Source organism: Neophocaena asiaeorientalis, unplaced genomic scaffold, assembly GCF_003031525.2.
Source record: "Neophocaena asiaeorientalis asiaeorientalis breed wild unplaced genomic scaffold, Neophocaena_asiaeorientalis_V1.1 scaffold65, whole genome shotgun sequence".
NCBI lineage: Eukaryota > Metazoa > Chordata > Mammalia > Artiodactyla > Phocoenidae > Neophocaena > Neophocaena asiaeorientalis.
This window is the reverse complement of record NW_020173215.1, coordinates 15,678,244-15,705,784: the sequence shown is the minus strand read 5'-3', so window position 1 is coordinate 15,705,784 and position 27,541 is coordinate 15,678,244. Positions and strand designations below refer to the sequence as shown.

At 36.5% G+C, this 27,541-nt stretch overlaps 1 protein-coding gene across 2 annotated transcripts in view; it reads right to left on the bottom strand.

The window, feature by feature from the left end:
- The window catches only part of NAA15 (N-alpha-acetyltransferase 15, NatA auxiliary subunit), a 72,279-nt gene that overhangs the window by 38,987 nt on the left and 5,751 nt on the right, over positions 1-27,541 (bottom strand). For both annotated transcript variants that reach the window (XM_024745154.1, XM_024745155.1), the window contains exons 2-6: positions 10,028-10,112; positions 7,576-7,680; positions 5,170-5,327; positions 2,983-3,117; positions 1,598-1,751 (exon numbers count right to left, since the gene is read on the bottom strand). In XM_024745154.1, the coding sequence (XP_024600922.1) occupies positions 1,598-1,751; positions 2,983-3,117; positions 5,170-5,327; positions 7,576-7,680; positions 10,028-10,112 (637 nt within the window). The remainder of the gene's footprint in view (positions 1-1,597; positions 1,752-2,982; positions 3,118-5,169; positions 5,328-7,575; positions 7,681-10,027; positions 10,113-27,541) is intronic.

Here is a 27,541-nt window from a genome sequence, read left to right as displayed (position 1 = left end):
CGACACACCTGCTTGCCCATACACTCTACCATCTCTCATTACTGGGGATGAACTATTCATTCTGCTATCTAAGCCTAACCTTTCAACTTACCCACTAGATCACACACCCTCTACTGTACTGCATATTCTGTCTCATTATCCAGTGAGCATAAGCAAATGCTGTAAAAATCTTCTTTTGATCCTATAACCCATTCCATCCACCACTACCCTGTAGGTGTTTCCTATACAGCAAAACTACTTGCATGCATCATTTATGCATGCTATCTTCAATTCCTCTACTTAAGTCTCATTTAAATCTACTTGATCTGTTTGGGCTTTTACTACCCTCCTTCCAAATGTTCAGAACGTTTTTTTGTTAAGGTCATCAGTAACTTCCAAACTGCTAAATCCATGGGTCAATTCTGAGTCCTCAGCTTGAGCTGTCATTCTTCCTCACTAAGAAAGTTATAAAAATAATAAAACAAAACAATGTACTTAAGAGTATTTTGAACAATGTCACATATTTCCGTAAAGAAACTGAGGCTCAAGTCTTGCCCCTCATCATTTAGCTGGTTAGTAGCCAATGAAGGAATTCAAACTAGTTTTCTCAACCTCGTGATCTTTCCAGTAAGTCAGAAACCTCCTCCTTTATAACTAACAGACTGCTAAGGGATGATCAACTAAGTGCGAGAGGGCTGTCTTGGGTCCACAGCTCACAAATGAGCTCCAGACGCCTTAGACTTCCATTCCTTTCTTGCCAGCAGCATTATCCTCTGCTGAAAAGTTCATCAAGCAAATGGTGGCTATACCCGCTCCGCACAGATACCACACCTTCTAGTGTTCAGCTTCAAGGGAAGCCAAAGAAATCTGAAACCAACAAACTTCAGTCGCCTGGTGTCACAAAGGTAAAGGCATATTTCAGATGGCAATTCTTAGGAAGTACTCATATTCTCAATTACTTGTTATTTTTTTTTCACTTTCCATAATCAGTTCCTCAACTTTTAAAACTACAAAGACTCCTTCTCAACCCTCTAATAAACGGCAGAACTGGAGATCTTTATTTAAGGATCTACCCATCCTCCTACCCTAATCCACACATATAAACCCGAATCTCTGGTTTCAATTCATGTTCTATGTTCAGAGAGACATTCAGATAAACCATAAAGAACCCTAGGAATGTCCCATAAGCACTTTAGTAAAGACTGATTTATCAATATATATTACTGACAATAAAGAAATGTGTTGTACACATCCAGTTTTGCCAATAAGCAGTTTCTAAGAAAATCCTCTGTCTCATAAAATTGAGCAATTGCCTCCAGTGTCTTAATCAAACTCTACAGCATTTTCAGATCAAAGATACTTAAAGAGAAAATATTGTACTGAGTCACTTCATTCAATGATTTATTGTTCACATAAATTTTCCCTATAACAATATCCATTGTTTGAATGTGTATTTTCCCACATTACAAATTATTCAAAGTGCATGAGTAAGAAATAGATTTTGACATCAAATCAAGAAGTTGTGTTATATGCGACTATCAGTAGCAACTAGATTTTTCAGTTTTGCTCTTTGTCATAATTAAATACCAGAATAAATTACACTCTTTAAAAAAAATACCTTTGGTTTCTTCTACAGCAAGTTTATCACAAATCTGCTTTTCATAGGTACAAAGATGTTCCAGAGCTTCTCTATAGAGACCTGCTTCCCGAAGAACTTGATTCTGATATAAAAGGAGCTCGCTATATTCATAATCCACTTTATCAGGGGATGTCTATATATGGATATAAGGAATACCAACAGTAAGAATTTTGTTTTCATATTAGAAAATTGTTCACACACTCAAATACATATAAAAAGTCAAAGGATAATATATGATGAACAAAATTCATTTTTTAAAATTCCTAAATATCTTTCTAGGGAGCAACTAAGTAAATAATATCAATATTAACTTATAACCCACTGAATAAAATAATCCATTAAGTCCTTACATATAATAAATAAATAGGGGAGAAAGGAAAGCTCTTACTTAAGAATAGAATGTCAAATAAATCTAGAAGGAATAAGACAGAAAAATCACCATTTTGAGACTATCATAGGAACAGTTGACTCAGGCAAGAATCATAATCAATGAATGCTAAAACTAGTGGTGAAAGTTTGATGAGGAACAGACTATTCATAAAGTCTCAAATTGTTTATTAAATACAAAGAGAAAAAAATAACAAGTTTATAGTGAAGAAACCTGGCAGACACCACCTTAACCAAGTAATCAAACGGAACAGACACCATGTGACTCAATGTGGTGGACTAAGAAGGGCTTGAAATCACTTCTGTAGTTTCCTGCCAAAAGTGCATAACGATATCTAATAATGAGGAAACATCAAATAAATCCAAATTGATGGACGTTCTACAAAAGCACTGCCATGACTCTTCAAAACTACCAACGTCATGAAATACAGAGAAAGCCTTTGAAACTTCCAGATTAAAAGAGAATGAAGAGAAAATGACAACTAAATGTAAGTTATGATTCTAAACTGGATCCTGAAATGGAAAAAAAAGTCCTAGAAAGGATATAAACAGGTCGATTAGTAAATTTTGAATATGCATTGTGGATTAGATAATAACAGTCTATCAATGTTAAATTTCCTAATTTTTTGATAATCTATACAGCAGTATGTATACATTTGACAACTATAAAGTTATTCTTAGGAAATACCACACTGAAGCACTTAGGAGTAAAAGAGCATGGTATCTACAATTACTCTCAAATGTTTCAGGAAAAAAACTAAATAGCTAAGTAAATATAGAGACTGTAAATAAATGTATCAAATATTAACAATTAGTTAATGTGAGTGAACTTCTATATGGAGTTCTTTGTACTCTTCTTGCAACTTTTCCGTAAGTTTGAAACTATTTCAAACAAAAGGTTAGTAAGGCTCTATACACTTCTTTTAGCTATATTAAGAATAAGACCTGGTTTACTAGGTATGACTTCTGGTTGTTACCTGTTGTGTTTTCCTAAATTCTTCTAAAATCTTTGCTGCCATTTCATAATCTTCTAATAAATGGTAAGCAATAGCATAACCAATCCACGATGCTCTCTGTGCAGGTCGAAGCTGGAGTAATTGATATCTCGTTTCCTTTAAGAGGGGAAAAAACACTTGTTAGTTTTACAATGAAAGTAAATGCTTCTTAGAAAGATGATGTTCATTTACCCCAAAACTCTGAGCAATCTGTAACACAAGGATGGAAAACATAACAGAAAATACTTTCAAACATCCATATTGTGTAGCTTTACAGAAGCAAAAACGTATTTCTTAAGAAGCACAATGAAACTTCCAAGATAATCTTGTAATTTTTTAAAAGGTTAAGACCTGGTACCCTTTATTACTTACTGATCTACTTACTCTAAGAAATGGAGAAGCCACAACAGTGAGAGGCCCGCGTACCGTAAAAAAAAAAAATTAAAAAATTTTCCGACAAACAAAAGTCCAGGACCAGATGGCTTCACAGGTAAATTCTATCAAACATTTAGAGAAGAGCTAACACCCATCCTTCTCAAACTCTTCCCAAAAATTGCAGAGGAAGGAACACTCCCAAACTCATTCTATGAGGCCACCATCACCCTGATACCAAAACCAGACAAAGATACTACAAGAAAAGAGAATTACAGACCAATATCACTGATGAATATAGATGCAAAAATCCTCAACAAAATACTAGCGAACAGAATCCAACACATTAAAGTATAGCCAGGTCGTGGAAGCAACCTAAATGCCCATCGACAGACAAATGGATAAAGAAGTTGTGGTACGTATATACAATGGAATATTACTTAGCCATGAAAAGGAATGAAATTGAGTCATTTGTTGAGACATGGATGGATCTAGAGACTGTCATACAGAGTGAAGTAAGTCAGAACGAGAAAAACAAATATGGTATATTAATGCATGTATGTGGCACCTAGAAAAATGGTACAGATGAACCGGTTTGCAGGGCAGAGGTTGAGACACAGATGTAGAGAACAAATGTATGGACACCAAGGGGGGAAAGCTGTGGGGGGGTGGGGATGGTGGTGTGCTGAATTGGGCAATTGGGATTGACATGTAGACATTGATGTGTATAAAATTGATTACTAATAAGAACCTGCTGTATAAAAAAATAAATAAAATTAAATTAAAAAAAAATAGTACAAAGGAAAAAACCCACTTTTTTTAAATACAGTGCCCAACAACTGAGGTAAGATCTATAGAAGACAACTCAACAGGTACTACATGGAAAAATAAAAAAAAAAAGAGGGACTAAATAAATCTGATTTAATAGACTGATTCAAGCGTTAAAATATAGCTACAGTGGTGATCATTTTGTAATGCAGAAAAATATAGAACACTATGTTGTGCACCAGGAACTAATATAGCATCAGAGGGTAATTAAACTTCAAAAACTCCAACCAACCAACCAAACTCAGAGAAAAAGAAATCAGATTTGCGGTTACCAGAGGTGGGAATGGGAGTGCGGTGGGGAGTACGAGGTATTAAATGAAGGTGGTCAAAGGCACACACATCCAATTGTAAGATAAATTAAGTACTAGGGGTGTAATGTACAATATGATTAATATAATTAACACTTCTGTATGATATATGTGGAAACTGTTACAAAAGTGAACCCTAATAGTTCTCAGCACCAGGAACAAATATAATTTTTCCTTCTTCTATTACTTTGTATCTATATAAGATGATGAATGCTTACTAAACAGTGTGGTAACATTTCATGTAAACAAAATCATTATGCTGTACACCTTAAACTTATACAGTGCTGTATGTCAATTATATTTGAATAAAACTGGAAGGAAGCCCCCAACCCCCCGCACACACAATGTAGCTACTAAGACAGAATATTAGTCTCTATGGAGGTAAAAAGAATAAACAAACAAACAATATATATATATAAAAATGTTTATTTTTCACTGAATTGATTAACTCAATCTTATACAGTAATCCAACTCTGCCTCACAGTAAAATAATTTTTAAATCTGATTAGTCCAGTCATAAACACAATCACCACTGGGAGAAGAGAGCAAGATTCAATTAAAAATTTTTTTAATGGAAAACTTGTTATCAGAAAGTACTCAAAAAGAGTTTTAAATATTTAAACAATATTTCTTCCTTAGAATAAAAAAATTCTCTACTTACCCTGTAACCCTCAAGATCTCGCATTTGAATCTGTAGTAAAGAAAGGTCCCTTAAGATTTGAAGATTGTCTTTATCCCATTTTAGCGCATTTCTGTAACACTTAATGGCTTCATCATATTTCTTATCTGACCTCTGGAGAAGGCCATAAACATGCCAACCTAAAGGATTTAGTTAAGGATACAACCTCCAGGTCAAGAAATAAAGTTCCAATAATATTCTCTATGAAACTCAGAAAACTACATCTATTTATAAAATTACAAGCTTAAAAAACAGAGAGAATATAAAGACAGAAGGTAGTTTGATACAGTGGGGAAAAAAAGCACAGCTCTTCGAGCCAGAGAAAACAGGTCCAGCCTGGCTTATTAGCTCTGTGACCTTAAACAAGTTAATTTAATCTTATGTTTCCTCAATTATAAAATATAAATAAATAGAAAGTCTACACAGCAAAGCACAGCAGTTTGGTGACAAAATGGAATAACATATAAAGTGTTCACTGGCTTGCACAAAAATAAATGCTCAATAAATATTAAGAATTATTTTTACTTTTAAAAGGAAAAAGAGGGAATGGGTATCCATGACATGTAATTGTTTTAAATCAAGTGTATTTTCTTTTCCTTAGCTAACAAGGTGCTTGGGACAGACCCTTAGGGCAGTATAAAGTTCCTAAAAATCAACCACTTAAATTTAGGGTGCAGGTGGCCAAAACGTACAGTCTCCTGTTCAAAGAACTTCAAGTCTAGTAAGGGATACAGATAAGTAAGCAAAATTACAGTAGGTTGTAAAACTATGCTACAAAGGGGGAAAATATGTAAATAATCTCACTCCCCTAAAACAGGTCTTTTTCACTTTAGATTTTGATTACTGCAAGTCACCCATCCTCCTGCCTTCAGTCTCTCTGCTTTTACTCTCATCTGCCAGAGTAACCTTTTAAAACACACACAATCAAAAGAAAAAAGTCTACTTCCCTTTCCAGAAATGAGTAATGTTTCTCTCTCAGATCAGATTCCAACTTTTCAATCTAACAACTTCTACACTCCTTAACAGTCAGTAAATACAGAATTTCTAGGGTGACATGTATAACTGAAAATACATATATAATGTTATAAATTTTATTTGAAAAATAGTCTTCATTTTCATAATGCAAATGACGAAGTAAAGGTTAACAAATCTTCTCAGTTGGTTGGAACATGGTTTTAAAAAGCCTGAGATACACTACCCTTCATAATCTGGCACCCATTACCTACCTTCCTATTCCCCGCACCCCCATTTCAGGACTTGATCAACTCTCTTGAGCACTGCAACACCTTTTAACTGCCTTGAATCTTCTTCTTCTAAAAATCTATCCTCAAGGAGTTTAACACTGCTAAAAATTTTAAGAAATTCATGTTCATCAAGAGGAACCCAGTTAAATAAAGCATGGCAAGTACATACAGAACACCGCACCAACATTAAAATGATGAAAAGATATCTACAAGATCTTATTAATTAATCCTTTGCTTACCTTTTCAGTTTCTGGTTACTCTCAACTCACTTCTGCTTTACTGGATTAGTGGTAATTGTTGAACAAATTATAACATTTTATGTAATACTCAGAAGTGTTAAGCTTCTACCAAGTATCTTCCTTCACTAGACTGTAAGATCTTCGACAGCAAAATCCATATCTTTTCTTAGTCTGTATTATTCCAGACTAACACTTGAAAATTTGCTAAGTGTGTCAGCACTTCATTGTGTTAGCCAACAAAATGAGTAAAGAAATATTTGTCCAAAACTATTTAAAAAACAGTAACCCACAATTTTTTCTGTCTTCCCTCAGACATTTGTACTTGATCCTATTCTCACACTTCCCTTAATAAAATAAAATAAAATAAAATGAAATTCACCTCATACAGTACAGCATCATCAGGGACTATGTTAAGCATTATTAAATCTTTACACCACCACAGTGAAGTGGGTATGAGTATTCTCATTTAACACATAAGGAAACTAAGCCCCAAGATCACAGTTAGAAAGAAGCTGAGCTGAGACTCAAACCAAAGTGAAGCACACTCCAAACCCTGGGCTCTCAATCAGTATACTATACTGTCTTCTAATACTCCTTATTGTACATCCTTCTCTAAATTCATGCTATGATGAAATCTGCAGGGTACCTCTTTTTTTAAGTGTGGGGAGAGCTTTCATAGATATTTTAAAAGGCAAGTCCCATTTATCTGTGACTAGATACAACAGTAGAACATGGCAGGTATATAAAAATGTTTCCTGAATGAAGGCAGCTGCCATTATTTAACTGAAGAAAGAACCATCTCCTCAGGAGTTACACAGTAAGAGACATCTAAAACTTCTGACTCCCAAATTGCTGCCTTAGCTCAAGACACCACAATCCAACCCTTAAATATACAAAAAGGATACACACATGACTCTTCAAGTCATTTCTCAAACCTCTACGAACCAATTCATAAGCTTCTTCCTTTTTTCCCAAACAGTTCAATGTTAATCCTTTCATAGCCAGGGTTTCTATTTAAAAAAAAAAAAAGAAAAAGAAGAAAAGGAAGAAAAAAAGAAAAAGAATTTAAAGATAACTAACAACAACAAAAACGGTAACCATAATCTCAAAAACAAATGTTACATTATCCTTAATATTTAAAACTTCAAGGAGATTCCTGGGAAAATGTCCAGGTTTTTACAGAATTAAAATATTTGTTAAATTGACAAATGAAGTAACTACACATTTCTATACTGTAGGCCTCCCTAGATTTTTTTTTTTTAGATAAAAAGATACAAAAATGCATAAATATCTGGTAATCCATATGCTAACAAGATAGAATGATTTTCCTACTGTTCAGGGGAATTCCATGACCTTATTAAATTGCTCCTTTAAAGTATGAAAAACTTTATCTTGAAACAGACTATCTCTGTGAACCCAAGTTACATAAAGGTTAAATTCACTGTTCAACTATTTAAATATACACATAAATTACATTTCTGGTTTTCATAAATTTATTTTAAAACGGTTATTTGGGATTACTATTAAATATACAAGTAAAAGAAGATGTCAGACACCTGTCATTCACAATCCACAGATTAAAAAAGAGTTGAGGAAAATATTAATTTTCAGAAAGGGAAAAACAATATTTCTAATTTCACAATGTATATTCTATGAAACACAAATGAATATTCATTATGATTAATTTGTTTTTTAGGACTACAATTTAAAATTTATAGAAAAATTAATTAGGAATAAAAGATAAGGATTAAACATATTATCCTAAGGAAAAGTCAACATTTATAGTAAAACATAGATAAAGAAATGGAAGCGGGATTCCCTGGTGGCGCAGTGGTTGAGAGTCCACCTGCCGATGCAGGGGACTCGGGTTCGTGCCCCGGTCCAGGAAGATCCTGCATGCCGCGGAGCGGCTGGGCCCGTGAGCCACGGCCGCTGAGCCTGCGTGTCCGGAGCCTGTGCTCCACAATGGGAGAGGCCACAACAGTGAGAGGCCCGCGTACCACAAAAAAAAAAAATAAGAAGAAAAAAAAAGAAATGGAAGCAAAAAAAAAAAAAAAAAAAAAAGAAAAAAAAAAAAAAAAAAAAAAAAGGAAAAAAAAAAAAAAAAAAAAAAAAAGGAAAAAATGTGTACAAAATCATCATAAATCATGCATAAATTTAAAGAAAAAGGAAGCAAACAAACAAAATATATTTGGCAAGTAGCCAAATTAGCAAGGTACTGTAGAAAGTAACACTTTGTTGTTAAACAGGTAAAAATCTATTCTTGCAAGAAACAACTTCAAGTGTCTTAATTAATGAAAACCCAGGTTGTCAGTAAGTTTAGAACAAATCATAACTTATGTACTGTTAAAAAGTATGTTCAATTAAATCATGACACTTCACATGCAACCTGATTTCAGATATGTTAAAGTATGAAGGGAAATTGCGTTTTAGACACAATGAAAGTTGGTACTCTGCTGTATTGAAACTCTATGGTGATTATACGACTAAAAGTTACATTACATTATGCATACTTTTGGAATGAATATAAAACAACCTAATATCCAACTGGCTAGCAAAACTATTTTTCAACAAGGAAATGGAGAGAGAAAATTTCAGATACTTTATTCCCACTGCTTTCCATCTTTAAACAATTTTATCACTATAGTGAAAGTACATGAGAGTAAAGATAGCTAACAGGGAACTATTGCTCTCTTCCTCTTCAATACTAAGAGAACATTATCAAATTAATTAACAAAGAGCCATGTTTCCTAACTACAAATCAGACCTGTGAAAGCTTATTTTTCCTTTGCTTCTTTACAAGTTTATCCTACAAACATTTCACCGTCCAATTTTCTACCCTCACACAGGCAAAAGCTATGTAAACTTTCAAAATCATGTCTTAACCATGACTATCTTGAAAAACTAATTAAGATACAATGCTAAATAAGAAGGTGCTGGTTCATGAGCAAAGACCCAAATGGATACTTTCTGAATAAGTTTATTGTAAGAAATAAAATGTATCTAGCTCAACCAAAGTTCTCAAGCAAAATTTTCTTGTAACATTTTAAATAAACTTATTTATTAAACTTAAATTAGCATATTTGTCTTACTAGGTTCTTTTGCCTTTCCTATGGTGCTAATATTCAAAATAGGAATAAATCAGAACTGAAGTAGATTGTGTTATCATTTTCTTGACAATAAATTCAAAGTATCAGTATTAAACATCTCACAGGAGTCAAGGATAAGAAGGTCCATTCTCTCTGGAAAACAGTCTAGGCAGCTGGGATTAACAGAACCCAAATAAGTGAAACCAGATAAGTAAGCAAAGCCTTACCTAATTATGCTTACAAGCAAGTGTACAGTATTTACACTCACCTCCATGCTCAGCAAATTTGGGGTTAGAGAGGATTTGTTTACAGAATTTCAATCCATTTCTGTACTGTTTATGTTCATAACATCTCTGTCAAAACAAAAGAGAAAAATTTAAGTTTAGCAAGAAATGCAAACAATTTTAAATTCGGTGCTAAATTTTTGATTCTGTTAAATACAACAAAATGATCACGTTATTTCCATATTCTCCTAAATCCCACTAAAACACAGTTTAAAAAAATAAATACAGGGAGTTCTCTGGTGGCTTAGTGGTTAGGATTCGGCAGTTTCACTGCAGTGACCTGGGTTCAATCCCTGCTCAGAGAACTGGATACTGCAAGCCTCACTGTGCAGTCAAAATTTTAAAAAAAAAAAAAGAAAAAGGAAGGTTCAAATACAGAAAGTAAAAGCAAGACAAAGGGACAAAGTATACATTAGAAAAAAATAAGAAAATCATTAGCTTACTCCAAAAGGTCCAACAAGTGTTAATAATGTGAAAACTGAAAAAAAAGGAAAGGTGTAGAAATTATATTTTAAAATAACATTTATTTTTTGCTGAAGGAAACAAGTCTCTGAAGCCACAAGGGACAAACAAGTGCATGCAAATTAACAAAGGGGAAAAAAAGACCCACACAATGGCACACCATAATGAAAATTCAAAGCCTGGAAATAATGGTCCTTAAAAACTTCCAGAGAGAGGGGCTTCCCTGGTGGCGCAGTGGTTAAGAATCCACCTGCCAATGCAGGGGACAAGGGTTCGAGCCCTGGCCCAGGAAGATCCCACATGCTGCAAAGCAACTAAGCCCATGTGCCACAACTACTGAGCCTGAGCTCTAGAGCCCACGTGCCACAACTACTGAAGCCTGCGCGCCTAGAGCCCGTGCTCTGCAACAAGAGAAGCCACCACAATAAGAAGCCCGTGCAACGCAAGGAAGAGTAGCCCCCGCTCACCGCAACTAGAGAAAGCCCATGCGCAGCAACGAAGACCCAACACAGCCAAAAATAAATTAATTAATTAAAAAAAAACAACTTCCAGAGAGAAAAAAACAAGTCACACAAAAAAGATCTGTAATCAGAATAGCACTGAACTTTTACTCCAAAGCAACAATGGAATATTGCTAAAAGCTATAAAACTACACACAGCCTTCAAAATTCAGAATTCCTTACCTAGCTGAACTGTCAATCAAGTATATGTAAGTAAAATGACAGTTTAAAGCTTCTCAGAAAGTTAAAATTTTATCTCTCTGCACTATTCCTTAGGAAGCTATTAAAAGGAATCAAAACAAACAAAAAAGATAACATGGGACTTAGTAAATAAGTAATCTAATGCAGAAAAAAGAACTAGAGAACCACCACTCCAAAATAAAACAGGATGCCAAAGGCAACCATGGAATAGGTTTCTATCAAGGACAAAAATGGAAAATTTTATTTATAAACACCTGACAGAAATACAGGCACATTTGGGGAAAATGAGCAATGGGTCTATAGAGAACCAGGTAACTGAATAAGTAAGATAGGTATTAACTCCAGGAGAAATAAAGGCTTATATAAGAGAGTGTGGTGGTCTTAGTGGTCTTAGCGTAATATTTGGCTCAACAATAAAAAATACATGTATAGTTTTTAAAATGTAAATATTTAATACTGGTTTATCAAAATATTGTGATACAAGTATAAAGAGAGAAAGACAAATGAGCAAATGTGTGAATGATGAAGTTCCAAGTCCTCATTTTCCATAAACAGAAGTCAACAAATCTCTAAAATTCATGTATCAAGAAATACTGTTATAAGGACTTCCCTGGTGGTCCAGTGGCTAAGACTCCACGCTCCCAATGCAGGGCGCCCAAGTTTGATCCCTGGTCAGGAAACTAGATCCCACATGCCACAACTAAGAATTCGCATGCCGCAACTAAAGATCCCACGTGCTGCAACGAAGATCCTGCGTGCCACAACCTAAGACCTGGCGCAGCCAAATAATAAATAAATACTTTTAAAAAGAAGAAAGAAATAATGTTATATTACTAAGCAACAGAAAAACAAATACCAGAGAAAATGGCTGAAGGACTGAGGGTGCTTGATTCTGGTGTGGTAAGGTATGGAGGGGATGGGGAGGAGGGGTGAGCTGACAAGTTCTTTTTCATCATAAACCTTTCAGTGCTATCTGACTTTTAACTATCACCATGTGCTTCTATAGCAATAATTATTTTTAAAGCACTGTATGCATTACAGAAAACATCTTAAAGATACGGCACTCTATGCCAGATTTCACTGTCGTAGGTTTAAACAAATTTTACTCACAATTTTTAAAACAATACATTCAAAATCTGGGAGGGGTAGTTAATGCAAATGATAATAAAATCATAGAAAAATGTGGAGAAACAAAAATGTAAAATTTTACATTCAGCACCATGAAATCAACTGCTTAAAGCTCAATGCTACAGCCAACTACAGAGCTGTCCTATAATCAACTATGTACTCGCCATCTCTATTTTGTTGTTCACATCTCAAACCTAATACACCATCCAAAACACAACTGATTTTTCCCCCAGAATCTATTCACCAAGTCTTCACCATCTCAAGAGATGCCCTTCCCTCAACTCACCCTCACTCAGATGATGAAGCAAAAAACCTAATTATCCTCTGTGCTTTCCTTCCCTGACACTTCCATTCTCTAGTGGATCCATCAGTCCTACTTTGTCTGCAATAGCTTCCTCTCAGCCCTTCCCACAATCAACAGGCAAAGTGATCTGGGGGATAGGAGGGAGGGGAGAGCAGAAGCAGTAACGTAACCATATGCAGCCAAAGAAACATCCGACTAAGCAACTAAATTTAGTGTTCCTATTTACTTAGCAGAAAGCTGAAAAATCATTTTTCTTATAATAATTAAAATGACAGTAAAAAGCATTAAAGGAAGCTATGACATAAAGACTAGGCTAATTAAAAGTGACACTCCTAACTCGTCACTGTTTTCCAGGAACTACATACATACAAAGAATAGTTTAAGCACACTATTTTTTTTTTAATAGATCTTTACTGGAGTATAATTGCTTCACAATACTGTGTTAGTTTCTGTTGTACAACAAAGGGAATCAGCCATATGCATACATATGTCCCCATATCCCCTTCCTCTTGAGCCTCCCTCCCTCCCACCCTCCCTATCCCTCCTCTCCAGGTCATCGCAGAGCACTGAGCTGATCTCCCTGTGCAATGCTGCTGCTTCCCACTAGCTAACTACTTTACATTCGGTAGTGTATATTTGTCCACGCTACTCTCACTTCGCCCCAGCTTCCCCCTACCACCCAAAGTCATCAAGTCCATTCTCTATGCCTACCTCTTTATTCCTGCCCTGCAGATAGGTTCATCAGTACCATATATATGTGTTAGCATACGGTATTTGTTTTTCTCTTTCTGGCTTACTTCACTCTGTGCGACAGACTCTAGGTCCATCCACCTCACTACAAATAACTCAATTTCATTCTTTTTATGGCTGAGTAATATTCCATCGAATACACGTTTGCACTTCTCTAATAATTAGTGATTTTGAGCATCTTTTCATGTGCCTCTTGGCCATCTGTATGTCTTCGCCATCTGTATGCCTTCTTTGGTGAAATGTCTACTTAGGTCTTCTGCCCATTTTTTAATTGAACTGTTGTTTTTTTGATATTGAGCTCCATGAGCTGTTTTTATATTTTGGAGATTAATCCTTTGCCTGTTGTTTCATTTGCAAATACTTTCTCCCATTCCAAGGGTTGCTTTTCGTCTTGTTTATGGTTTCCCTTGCTGTGCAAAAGCTTTTAAGTTTAATTAGGTCCCATCTGTTTATTTTTGTTTTTATTTCCATTACTCTAGGAGGTGGGTCACAAAAGATCTTGCTGTGGTTTATTTCAAAGAGTTTTTCCTATGTTTTCCTCTAAGAGTTTTATAGTGTCTGGTCTTACATTTAGCTCTTTAATCCATTTGGAGTTTATTTTTGTGTATGGTGTTAGGTAGTGTTCTAATTTCATTCTTTTACATGTAGCTGTCCAGTTTTCCAAGCACCACTTATTGAAGAGGCTGTCTTTTCTCCATTGTATGTTCTTGCCTCCTCTGTCATAAATTAGGTGACCATATGTATGTGGGTTTATCTCTGGGCTTTCTATCGTGTACCACTGATCTATATTTCTGTTTTTGTGCCAGTACCACACTGTCTTGATTACTGTAGCTTTGTAGTATAGTTTGAAGTTGGGGAGCCTGATTCCTCCAGCTCCATTTTTTTCTCAAGATTGCTTTAGCTATTCGGGATCTTTTGTGTTTCCATACGAATTGCAAAATTTTTTGTTCTAATTCTGTGAAGAATGCCATTGGTAGTTTGATAGGGATTGCACTGAATCTGTAGAGTGCTTTGGTTGGTATAGTCATTTTCATAATATTGATTCTTCCAATCCAAGAACATGGTATATTTCTCCATCTGTTTATGTCATCTTTGACTTCTTTCATCAGTGCTGTATAGTTTTGTAAGTGTAAGTCTTTCACCTCCTTAGGTAGGTTTATTCCTAGGTATTTTATTCTTTCTGTTGCTATGGTAAATGGGATTGTTTCCTTAATTTCTCTTTCTGATTTTTCGTTGTTAGTGTATAGGAATGCCAGAGATTTCTGTGCATTAATTTTGTATCCTGCAACCTTACCAAATTCATTGGTTGGTTTTAGGAGTTTTCTGGTGGCATCTTTAGGAATTTCTATGTATAGTATCATGGCATCTGCAAACAGTGATAGTTTTACTTCTTTTTTTCCAATTTGTATTTCTTTTATTTCTTTTTCTTCTCTGCTGTGGCTAGGATTTCCAAAACTATGTTGAATAAGAGTGGTGAGAGTGGACACCCTTGTCTTGTTCCTGATATTAGTGGAAATGCTTTCAGTTTTTCACCATTGAGTATGATGTTTGCCGTGAGTTTGTCATATATGGCCTTCATTATGTTGAGGTAGGTTCCCTGTATGCCCACATTCTGGAGTTTTTATCATAAATGGGTGTTGAATTTTGTCAAAAGCTTTTTCTGCATCTACTGAGATGATCATATGGTTTTTATTCCTTAATTTGTTAATATGATGTAAAGACTAGGCTAATTAAAAGTGACACTCCTAACCTGTCACTGTTTTCCAGGAACTACATACATACAAAGAACAGTTTAAGTACCCTATTCTTTTTTTTAAAAAAATAAATTTATTTATTTATTATTTTTGGCTGCATTGGGTCTTTGTTGCTGCACGCGGGCTCTCTCTAGTTGCAGTGAGCAGGGGCTACTCTTCGCTGCGGTGCGCGGGCTTCTCATTGTAGTGGCTTCTCTTGTTGCAGAGCACAGGCACTAGGCACGCAGGCTTCAGTAGTTGTGGCTCACAGTCTCTAGAGTGCAGGCTCAGTAGTTGTGGGGCACAGGCTTAGTTGCTCTGCGGCATGTGGGATCTTCCCAGACCAGGGCTCGAACCTGTGTCTCCTGCATTGGCAGGCGGATTCTTAACAACTGCGCCACCAGGGAAGCCCCCTAAGTACACTATTCGTAAAACCCTCAATTTGCTTTCTAAAAATTTATTTCTGTAAAAACGTAGTAAGGGAACTTCCACTTTTAGCCATGATGGAGTGAGGCTGAACTTGTCCTTCTAACATAAACAACAAAACTGGACAAAATGTATAAAATAACTGTTGCCAGACACTGGACAACAGGCAGTGCAGGATTGTGAACCATGGGTTGGGGGGACATGATACACTTGGTAATGTCACTGTTTTACAGATTATAGCACAGGGAGAAGGATCCGAAGCAGAGCACAACAGTCCACAGAGTTGAAGAAACAAAGATTGAAGGTCAAGGAGGCTGAGGTACTCTGCAAGGCAGAGTACTGCAAGTGATGGAACTATTCAGAGAAAGACATCCAAAAATCTGCGTGGGGTCCTTGTGTATCTGTTGCCAGAGATTACAAACCTAGTTAGTGGCAAAATTCCTAGTTAGTGTTGGAGGGCCTAACAGTCTAGGTCCTCTGAGTCCCAGTTAAGAGCTCTTTCCATCACATACAGAAATTTTATTACATTTTATTAACATAAATATTATTAAAGCCAAGAGTTTTCATCTTTTAACAGATCTTCTAACCAACAAATTCAACTTTTATCTCACCTTTTGTTCCTTTGCTTACTCAGTACTATAATCAAATAGGCAATAAAAATGCCAAAAATAAGGTGACAAAAATGAACACACAGATTAACCAATTTGATAATTCCCCCAAATAACAGTTTACCAAATGAAAATGAAAAACCGAACTCCACTTTCTTTTAATGAGATAATAATACTATAGCACTTAGTTTTTTATTTTATCAAACTTCAGAAAAGTAATTAAGTTTCAGTTCCTAATGATTATGCTCCCACTTAATGAAATTTGGCGGCTGCCCATATTGAAATTATACTCAATGCCACTAACCCAATTATCTTCTGTCAAGGTGACCCATAAAAATAATTGAGAATGGCATACCATTCAGTATGCATTTAAGGAAACAGACCTCAATCTCTTTTTTCCCTAAAAGCACTACTCCTACAACAGGTCACTCATAACAAATGAGAGTAGTATTCTCACAGTTTAATGGAAAAAGTAACAGCAAACATTCAATTTACTTTACCCAAAAAAGTTTCCTTGACACTTCTGCTCTTGCCCAAAGATAAACTCTAGTAGCATACAGGGTTTACAAGAAAAATAGGAAGTAGTGTATCATATTCAACAATTTCTTTCCTCCAAACATATAAGGCCAGATCTATGTATAATTCAGCTTTAACACAAGTTTCTGTCTAATCAAAATGGAATCTTATAAAAGCAGTCTTAAAGTATAACAGAAGATATAATCATAAAGAGTCCTTTTTTGAACCATTCAAAAGGTGTAAATGTACAAAATGAAAAAAAATAATTTGCTTGTTTTTAAAACTCCCATGTAACGCTATCACTAAAGTTCATTCTACAGAATCATGGGAATAAAGCTACCATGATTAAGATTCTTTTTTTTTTTTAAACCATAAGATACTTAATGCTGCTTTAATCAAACCCGTAGACTTAAAGAAAATTTTTAGAGAATTTACTTTTATTTAGGTTAAGAGAGATGCAAATACTACATACAGTATAGTTTGAGCAAAGGTTTCACATCAATTCATTTAAAACAGGCTTTGTAAAACAACATTGTGGGCAGACATGTTAAGTTCTCCATAGTAGAATCATAAAATTAAATAAAAATACATGTCTATAATCCCATCTCTGAAATTCTTGTATTTGGGGAGTTCTTGAAATTTCAGAATTATAAATAAGTGGTTCCCTTGGTATGGAATGAATGCCATAGTATTCTGTTTGTCACCTTGCCTGTAACATGAACATATGTTAATTCAAGATTAAACATAATAGTTTCAAAAATATTAGAATATTGTAGACTGTTAGCTTTCATTAGCAGCTAAATTTTAAAATATTAACAGTGTGCTACAGAAACAGTAAAGCAAAACAGGATATAACTCAAATAGAATGAACTGTTCAAATCCTGTGTGCTAAATGCTGGCACCATACACGGAGACTCTTGCTTCTAAAATGTCTAGGAATAACTGACACCAGCTCGTGCTCCTGCCAAGCATAAAACTGGTTAAGTAAATATGAAATAATTATTTTCAGCCATTGGACAAGAGCCAACACAGGACTGTGCTCTCAGAAGGGAAACAAGGTAAATCCCAAGAAAATCTTTTTTTTTTTTTTTGCCTATAGGCATTTTCCAGACTGCAGAATAGAGAGGAGGAACACAAGTAGAACATGCCACTCTTACTGACCTAAACAGATATCTGAGACAGAAAATGCCTGAAGAGCTGAAATTTATGGAGCAGGGTATTAGAAAGAACTGTAGAGAGACGAAATTTCAGAAATTTGTACAAGAGTTCTGGTCAAATACTCAACTGATCAGGTACACTGCAGAATTCTACTCAAGTTGGCCAAGAACAACTACCAAGTAGCATGAGCTGAACAACTATGGATGCTTGTACATGGCTGGGAGGTATCTGAGTTCCAAACATCCAGTTAGAGACTTCATTAAACACTCCAGGATTCATCAGAGACCCAGAAATGCCACACCTTGGGAATAAGGATAATCCAGAGCCACTTTTATTAAAGCTTAAAAACAAGAACAAGCTGATGCACAAGCTAATTAACCATCTGCCAAAACAAAACTCTATTACAAAGGACGACAAGATCCAGATACTCAATAGCCTAGTGTCTATAATACACATTACAGAAAAACAAAAATTATTAGAAATGTGAAGAAACAGGAAATTGTGACCCATGACCTACAGAAAAAAATTAATCAACAAAAACAGATTCAGAGATAATGATAGAAGTAGCAGACAGACTTTAAAACAGTAACTATTAAGTAATTTTAAAAGATTGAAAGGAAAACATGAAATAATCAGAAAACAAACAGGAAATCTCAATAGAGAAATGGAAACTATTAAACCCACAGAACCAAGAATCTCAACAAACTCCAAGCAGGATCAACTAAAAAAAAAAGAAAACAACAAAACAAAAAAGCAAACAAAAAAAGAGGCATATCACAATCCAAATGCTAAAAAATAAGGACAAAAGAGAAAATTATAAAAGTAGTCAGAAAAAAGCCTGTATTCTAAAAGGTCTCCAATTATCATATCAGCTTCCACCTTAAGAAAGTAGAAAAATAAGAGCAAATTAAACTCAACATAAGCAGAAGAAACAAAAGAAAAAAGAACAGAAACAATGAAATAGAAAAGAGAAAAATAAAGGAAATCAGTGAAACCAAAATCTGGTTCTTTGAGAAGATCAATAAAACTGATAGGGCTTCCCTGGTGGCGCAGTGGTTGAGAGTCCACCTGCCAATGCAGGGGACACAGGTTCATGCCCCGGTCCGGGAGGATCCCACATGCCACGGAGCAGGTGGGCCCATGAGCCATGGCCTGTGCTCCGCAATGGGAGAGGCCACAGCAGTGAGAGGCCTGCGTACCACAAAAAAACAAACAAACAAAAAAAACCATTTATTAACTTACTAGGAGCCTGGCTAGCACTTAGTAGTGCCAGTGTACTGGAACTACTTTTAGTAGTCCTACTTCTGTAGAGCAGACAGGTATGGAGAAAGGGCACCTACAGTCTTTAGACTCAGAGCTATAGCTATTTAAAGTTTTAATTAGCTAATATTAAATAAAATTTAAAATTCTTCAGTAAAGCTCCTCAGTCACACTACGCACATCTCAGGTGTTCAATAGCCACATGTGACTAATGGCTAACATATGGAAATTCAGATGCAGAACACTTCCATCACCACAAGAAATTCTATTGGACAACGCTGCTCTAGAGTCTACAGTTCAAATCTTAGAAAACACTTAGACAGGTTTGCATCACTGGCTTAATTAAACTTATTAGAGCCTCAACTGTGTCACCTGCAAAATGTGGACATTAACAACCTTGCAGGGTTAAGGTGAGAATTAAATACAAATGTATATAAAGAACCTGAGTAAGCACTCAATAAAATGTTTAAACAAAGCACTACGGTAACAGTTACAGCTTAAAATATTTAGACCCAACACAGTTTGACTGATTATTGAGAAATCTGAAAGCAGAAACTGAATTAAAATATACAATCAAGAGGAACAAGGTGTCTATTTTGAGATGGTGTAAATGTTCTACATCTTAAAAGGGGCATAGGCTGTACTGGTTTATGACTTGTCGAAATTAAAAGAACAGTATGCTCAAGACAGCTAATAGAACAGTACACTCAAAACGTGTGCATTTCACTGTAGGTAATTATACTTTAAATTTTTAAATGTTTTTTGAGAAGAAAACATAGGAACGCTGAAAAACTACCTTTATCCTCCCTTTCCTTTAATTCTTTTAGTTGGAGCTTCCATTTGCAGACAAAATGTTAGCCTTTTATATCATACAATTTCTGGCAAACTATTACAACCATGAAAACAAATCTTAAGAATGATTTTCCCCCCTCCTAGTTTTATACTATTTAAAAAAATAAGTTTGTCTTAATTCTATAGTAAACATCACCTGGTGCAAGGGGTCACACAGCTCTTGTTGGTACCAGTTCGCTCTACTGAGATGTTTTTAGCTATATTGAGCCAAACTCTATCACCCTCTAATTTCTGTTTACTGATTCTAGCTCTTAAGACTTCTGTTTTCTCTTATTCAAGCTAAGCATCTTTGTAATTTTAGCTGTTGCTTATATGAAAGTTTTAAGTCCTTTGACCTTTTGTGCCACCCTCGGAAGTCGATATAGTATTGTTCCCATACTTGTATATTTTATAAAACTAGTAAAATTTCAAAAAAATTAGACAATTTGAATGGGGCTGGGGACTTCCCTGGTGGCGCAGTGGTTAAGAAGCCACCTGCCAATGCAGGGGACACGAGTTCAATCCCTGGCCCGGGAAGATCCCACATGCCGCGGAGCAACTAAGCCTGTGCGCCACAACTACTGAGCCTGTGCTCTAGAGCCCGTGGGCCACAACTACTGAGCCCGCACGCCTAGAGCCCGTGCTCCACAAGAGAAGCCACCGCAATGAGAAGCCCTCGCACCGCAACAAAGAGTAGCTCCCGCTTGCTGCAACTAGAGAAAGGCAGCGCGCAGCAACAAAGACCCAAGGCAGCCAAAAAATAAATAAGCAAATTTATTTTAAAAATGGGGTTGCTTAATTTTTATTTTTCCAAATAAACAATCTTTTTAAAATCTGTCAGTATTTCACAAAACAAAAGGCACTTCAAAAATTTAAAGTAACAAGTACATAGTCTCAGAACAAAAGACAAGAAAGGTCTGTGGGAATTTTACACCAATATTTTTGAGGTGTGCCAGCATTACAGAGTTGTTGGTCTTTATCTCTCCTAGTTTTGGGTCCAGAAGCTAAAATTACAGATGAGGTCTTACTAGCCACAGAACTGAATGCGACAATCACCATCTGCTTTCTGGATACTAAAATCCTGCTAATGCATTATAAAACGTGCCAGACTTCTCTTACCTTTCTTTTTTTTTCCCCCCAGCATTAAATTATGTCACTTGAGAAAAGAAAAGTGAAGGAAAATTTAGGATTCCTGCTTAATATGAGTAGAACTCTGCTATGAACTCTGATTGCTTAGGATAGGACAAAATTCAATAAAACTCAAGGTATATACATATGATTTCGAGTCAGCTATTTAATAGAACCTCATAATTATTTCAATGATAAATAATCCCAAAGAGTTTAAAGAAAACAATGGAGTGGTCATGGGGACACAGCAACAAAAGTATAAGCAATTACTCAATTATATAAAACCTGAACTGCAAATTATCTTAAAGCAAGCACTATTATTTTCAAGCATAACACATAAAACCAGAAATGAATTATTTACAGGATAATGGCTGCCCCCTAATTTCTAAACATTACACAAATACTCAGAAAAACAGGTTGGGGCTTCCCTGGTGGTGCAGTGGTTAAGGATCCACCTGCCAATGCAAGGGACACAGGTTCAAGCCCTGGTCCGGGAAGATCCCACTTGCCGCGGAGCAACTAAGCCCGTGTGCCACAACTACTGAGCCCGCGCACCTAGAGCCCATGCTCTGCAACGAGAAGCCACTGCAATGAGAAGCCCGCGCACCTCAACGAAGAGTAGCCCCCGCTCTCCTCAACTAGAGAAAGCCCGCGTGCAGCAAGAAAGATCTAACTCAGCCTAAATAAATAAGTTAATTTAAAAAAAGAAAACAAAAAACCATACAGGCCAAGAAAGGAAGCAAATAAAATCACCCAGAGCATTACAAAGAGATAAGACAATTAAAAACTCTAATTTACATGTAATTGCATAAACACTGAAGACCAGAAGTCCCATGTTCCAATGGGAACTGTCCAAAAGAAGAATACAGCAGGGTCCTCGTGGTGAGTGAATGGGTAATATTCAGGATTCATCCAAGTTCACCCAAGCCAGAGGTCAAAAGGAAGTACTGAGAAACATGATGGATGAGAGCAATGGCTACTGGGGAGTCAAAATGTAGAGGCTCAGAAAGTCTTTAAGACCAAAGGTGGCAGTTTTAGTAAGGCATAGCTTTGGAGAAGGAGACACCTTAGAAGGAGAAAGTATCACTTGAAGGTTTGATGGAGAGGGCAGCACTGAAGATCAAGGCCTTATTGAACCAATACAGAACAATGTGGGACAGGGGACTTATTTTAAAAACTGCATTTGACTGTAGCAACAAAGAGGGTACTCTTGAACTAAGAGACTGAAGAAACCACCCAGCCTCACCCCAAAATAAAATTGTCTATATTGCTGGTGCAGTAAAACCCATCACAAATAACCTGAACAGAAAAAAGAACCCAGCGTTCACACCAAGTTACTTACATAGTATTTTTAAAAGTGAAAAATTTGGGCAGATGAAAACACACCAAAAACCAAAGCGATAACACAGAGGAAAGATTCAACACTCCATCACAAATTAGAAATAAATAACAAATGAAGACATAAAAGAACACCTCAAATCAAATATTCAAAATTTTAAAGAGCAAACAAGTTTTAAAATAGGAACAAACTAAACTTAAGAAACAGAAAAAAAAACAAAATCATTACAGAAATGAAGACTAAATTACAAGATGTATGATCTAAAAAGATAGAAAATAAGACCTCTCAAGCAAATGAATAACAGAGAAAAGAACTGAAGGAAACATAATATAAAAGAGATGCAAAGATCACTGAAGAATGAAACAACTGACCAGAACTAATATTCAAAACTGTAATTCTTGACTCAAAAGAAAACATCAATCTACAATCTGAAACCACAAGGGAAAATTTATCCAGAATAGTCAACACAGAGACATATCTCAGTAAAACAATTCAATTTTACAGATAAGAAAAATTCAAGTCTTCGAAAAGAAAGAATTCAAGTCATCAACGAAGAAAAGAAAATCAGGTTGGCATCAGCAACATATAAGCAAGACAACAGGGGGGCAATTATTTTCAAGAAATGTAAGATGTGAATCAAGGATTTTAAACCCAGCCAAGCTGTCCTTCAAACATCAAGACACTAGGAAAACACTTTTAACATCTAAGACCTTAAGAGATTTCCACAAGGACTGTTGAGGAATCTATACTAGACAATGAGCTTCATCCAACCAAGAGATGACTGGGAAAACTTCAGAAAAAGGTCTGCTGTTTAATATTAGCTATATTTAATTGTAGAATTAAATCTAAAACAAAGGTATTGATGCGGGTAGAATAGTACATAAAATGGCATGCTCTCACAAAGTAAAAATAACTTCAAAAAGTCAGAGGAAAAGAGACTAGAAAAAAAATTAAGTAGAATAAGCTCATTCACTGCCTCACACATAAGAAAATGGATTTACCGCCTGCCAATGCAGGGGACACGGGTTTGATCCCTGGTCCAGGAAGATCCCACATGCTGCAGACCAACTAAGCCCGTGAGTCACAACTACAGAGCCTGCGCTCTAGAGCCCGTAACCCATAACTATTGAAGCCTGCATGCCTTGAGCCCATGCTCCGCAACAAGAGAAGCCACGCCATAAGAAGCCTGTGCACTGCAACGAAGAGTAGCCCCCGCTCGCCACAACTAGAGAAAGCCCGCTTACAGCAATGAAGACCCAACACAGCCAAAAAAAAAAGAAAGCTTCATGACATTGAATTTGGCAGTGATTTCTTAGATGTGACTCCAAAGGCACAGAAAACAAAAGAAAAAAGAGAAAAAGTAGACTTCATGAAAATTTAAAAATTTTGTGCATCAAAAGATGACACACAGGGACTTCCCTGGTGGCCCAGTGGTTAAAACTCCACGCTCCCAATGCACGGAGCATGGGTTCGATCCCTGGTTGGGGAACCAGGATCCCGCATGCCTGTGCGGTGCAGTAAATAAATAAATAAACAGACGAACAAACAGGCCTGGGGGGAAAAAAAGACTACACACAGATGGAAGAAAATAGTTGCAAGTCATTCGATAGCCAGTAAATAGAGAGAAATCTTACAACTCAACAACAAACAACCCAACTAAAAAATGGGCAAGGACTTAATTAGACATTTCTCCAAAGACAGCATACGGATGGCCAATAAGCACATGAAAAGACAATCAACATCACTAATCATTAGGAAAACGAAAATCAAAATTGCGATAGGATACTACTTCATGGTCACTAGTATGGCTATTATGAAACAGAAACGAAAACAGTAGTGTTGGCAAGAATGTAGAGAAACTGGAACCCTTGTGCACTGCTGGGAACCACTATGGAAAACGGTATGGTATGCCTCAAGAATTACCATATGACCCAGCAATCTGCTTCTTGGTATATACCCAAAGGCACTGAAAGCAGGGTCTTGAAGAGAGATTTGTACACCCATGTTCATAGCAGCATTATTCCCAATGGCTAAAATGTGGAGGTAACCCAAATGTCCATTGAAAGATGAACAGATAAACAAAAAGCGGTATATAAATACAACAGAACTTTATTCAGCCTTAGAAACGAAGGAAATTCTGACACTTGCTACAACATGGGTGAACCTTGAGGATACCGTGCTGAGTGAAATAAGCCCGTCACGTAAAGACACATGCTGTGTGAGCCCACTCCCATGCAGCTCCTAGAGGAGCCAAACCCACAGAGACAGACAGCAGATGGTGGGTGCCAGGGGCTGGGGGAGGGGTGGTGATGGGGGAGTTGTTTAATGGGTGCAGTTTCAGTTTGGGAAGATGAAAAAGTTCTGGAGATGGACAGGGTTGATGGTTGCACAATGATGTGAATGTGCTTATTAATGCCACTGAACTGAACACTTAAAAAATGGCTAAGATGGTAAATTTTATATTATGCATATTTCACCATAATTTTTAAAAATGGGGGGAAAAAAGAAAATGGATTTATTTTATAGGTGACAAATAAAATAATAGCATAAAATTCACAATCACAGCATAAAATTCCCTCCCCTCCACACCCTAAGTAAGAAAAAAAGAGGACTAAAGGAATTTTTTTTGGCCACGCCACGTGGCTTGAAGCATCTTAGTTCCCTGACCAGGGATCAAACCCAGGCCCACGGCAGTAAAAGCGCCGAATCCTAACCACTGGACCTCCGGGGAATTCCCAGGAATTTTTAAAGGTATAAACATAAAAGTTTATAAAACATAAAACTGATTAAAACAAAAATATAAACCTTCCTAAATAACAAAAAATATACAAAAGCTAAATAATAATATTAAACAGAATACAAAGCATAACATAAAACCAAGATGAGATCAATTCAATGAAAAAGCTAACGTCCTTAACAGACTACACCTATAATAGATGTTTACTAATACATATGCTTTACCATTTACCAAGGACTTTTATACATATCTCACTACCTGACCAGTGAGGTAGGTCAGAAAAGTACTGTTTCTCTCTTTACTCAAATTTACAAACTAAGGCTTAAAAAACATGAAAGATAAAGTAAAGCAAAGTCAGGATTAAAACCCATCATCTATTTTTCTTTCCACACCAGGCTTCCCCCATTGAGCATCAAAACTGTTTCAAAATACAAACTGAAGAAACGTATAATATTTTATTTCCTGCTTTAAAAGTGTTACTTAGCCACCCCACAAAAATCTTTAGAATGAATTAGTCTGAAACTTTTGATACTCTGGGTACAAAGCTTCTTCTAACAAAGAAAACGTTTGAAGTTTAAGTCTCCTTAATGGCAGTGGCAACTAAGTTGCCAAAGAATGTGACACTATCTCAGATACTAGATGCAAGATTAGACACACTTCAGGGGACTTCCCTGGTGGCACAGTGGATAAGACTCCGCACTCCCAATGCAGGGGGCCCAGGCTGGATCCCTGGTCAGGGAACTAGATCCCACATGCATGCCACAACTAAGGAGTCCACGTGCCACAACTAAGGAGCCCTGGAGCTGCAACTAAGGAGCCCACCTGCTGTAACTAAGACCTGGTGCAACCAAAATTTAAGAAAATAATAACAGACACACTTCAGAGTGAGGGAAGGGCTACCCAGACCCAGGCTGTTTGACCTCTAAGTAAGTTCAGGTATGGCCAATTCCCTACAATACTAGTTTTGAAAACACATATTTGCTCCCACACGATTGATAATTTGACATTTTGAGCATACTAAATTTCAAGTTTGCTTCTGTGGGATTTGTCCACCAGAAATACTAGATGAACACAGAAACCTGCACCCAGCTGAAACGAGCTGCATAGGCACGCACAACACAGACACACACCTCAAACATCAAAACTCCCTCAGTTCACCTTGTGGGTTATGAGGTGTTACAACTTTCTCTCAGATTTAAGATAACTTTCCTTCCATCACTTCATAATAATTCACCAGCTGCAATCCTTCTGACACCTACCTCTACAAGCAAACTTCAGGTCTTTTCCAAGGTAAAAGGCAGTATTTACATTATAGTATTTCCATATTGGTTAGCCATTTTACATATGTAAAACTGTGCTATCATTTCTATTAGGTTCTTACCTTGGTTCCTAATTTGGCATCAATGAAGTTTTTAAGTGTTGTGCCGACTCCATTTTCCCCACAAGCCCTGTGGGTTTTATTACTTGATTTTGCATAGTGCACTGACTTTTACGAACCCGTATGTTCTGATATAGCACAACTGACTGCATATAAAGCAATTAGAAATATATTTTAGACAATGTAATCATAAGTATTGCCTATACTTATTACAATTTCCTCAAAGGAGTAATGCAAGGTTTATATCAGCTAATGTGGAAAAAAAGCCTGACATAGAATCTGGCTCAAAATAGACGATCAGTAAACGTCAATTTACTTCATTTCCCTCTTCTTAAAGATTCTGACTCAGTTCCCAAGCACTGATAACCAAAGGTGATCTTGTAATCTTCAATGAGATCTCTCTGAAAAAAAGGGTACCATATATGAAGTGAAAGCCATTAACATAAGGGGAAACATTTTTTCTCTTAAATCAGAACCACCACCATGTGTGGAAGTACACAACCAGCCTGGAGGGGTTTTTTTTCCCCCAGGTCTATATTCTTTTTTTTTAAACACATGGGCATACTTTTTTTTTTTTTGGCTGCGCTCATGCTTTCTCTAGTTGTGGTGCGTGGGTTTCTCATTGTGGTGGCTTCTCTTGTTGCGGAGCATGGGCTCTAGGAACGTGGGCTTCAGTAGTTGTGGCACGTGGGCTCAGTAGTTGTGGCTCGCAGGCTCTAGAGCGCAGGCTCAGTAGTTGTGGCTCACGGGCTTAGCTGCTCCGCAGCATGTGGGATCTTCCCAGACCAGGGATCGAAACCGTGTTCCCTGCATGGGCAGGCGGACTCTTAACCACTGCGCCACCAGGGAAGTCCCTTAGGTCTATATTCTTAAAAGCAAACTTTCATCTCTCATTTTATACACAATCAGATAAAACAACTCTTACAGATTACACAGAGAAATGCTTATATAATCTCCTCTATAAAAAAAAAACAAACAATCTTTAAGATTAAAATTATCACTGAGGGCTTCCCTGGTGGAGCAGTGGTTGAGAGTCCGC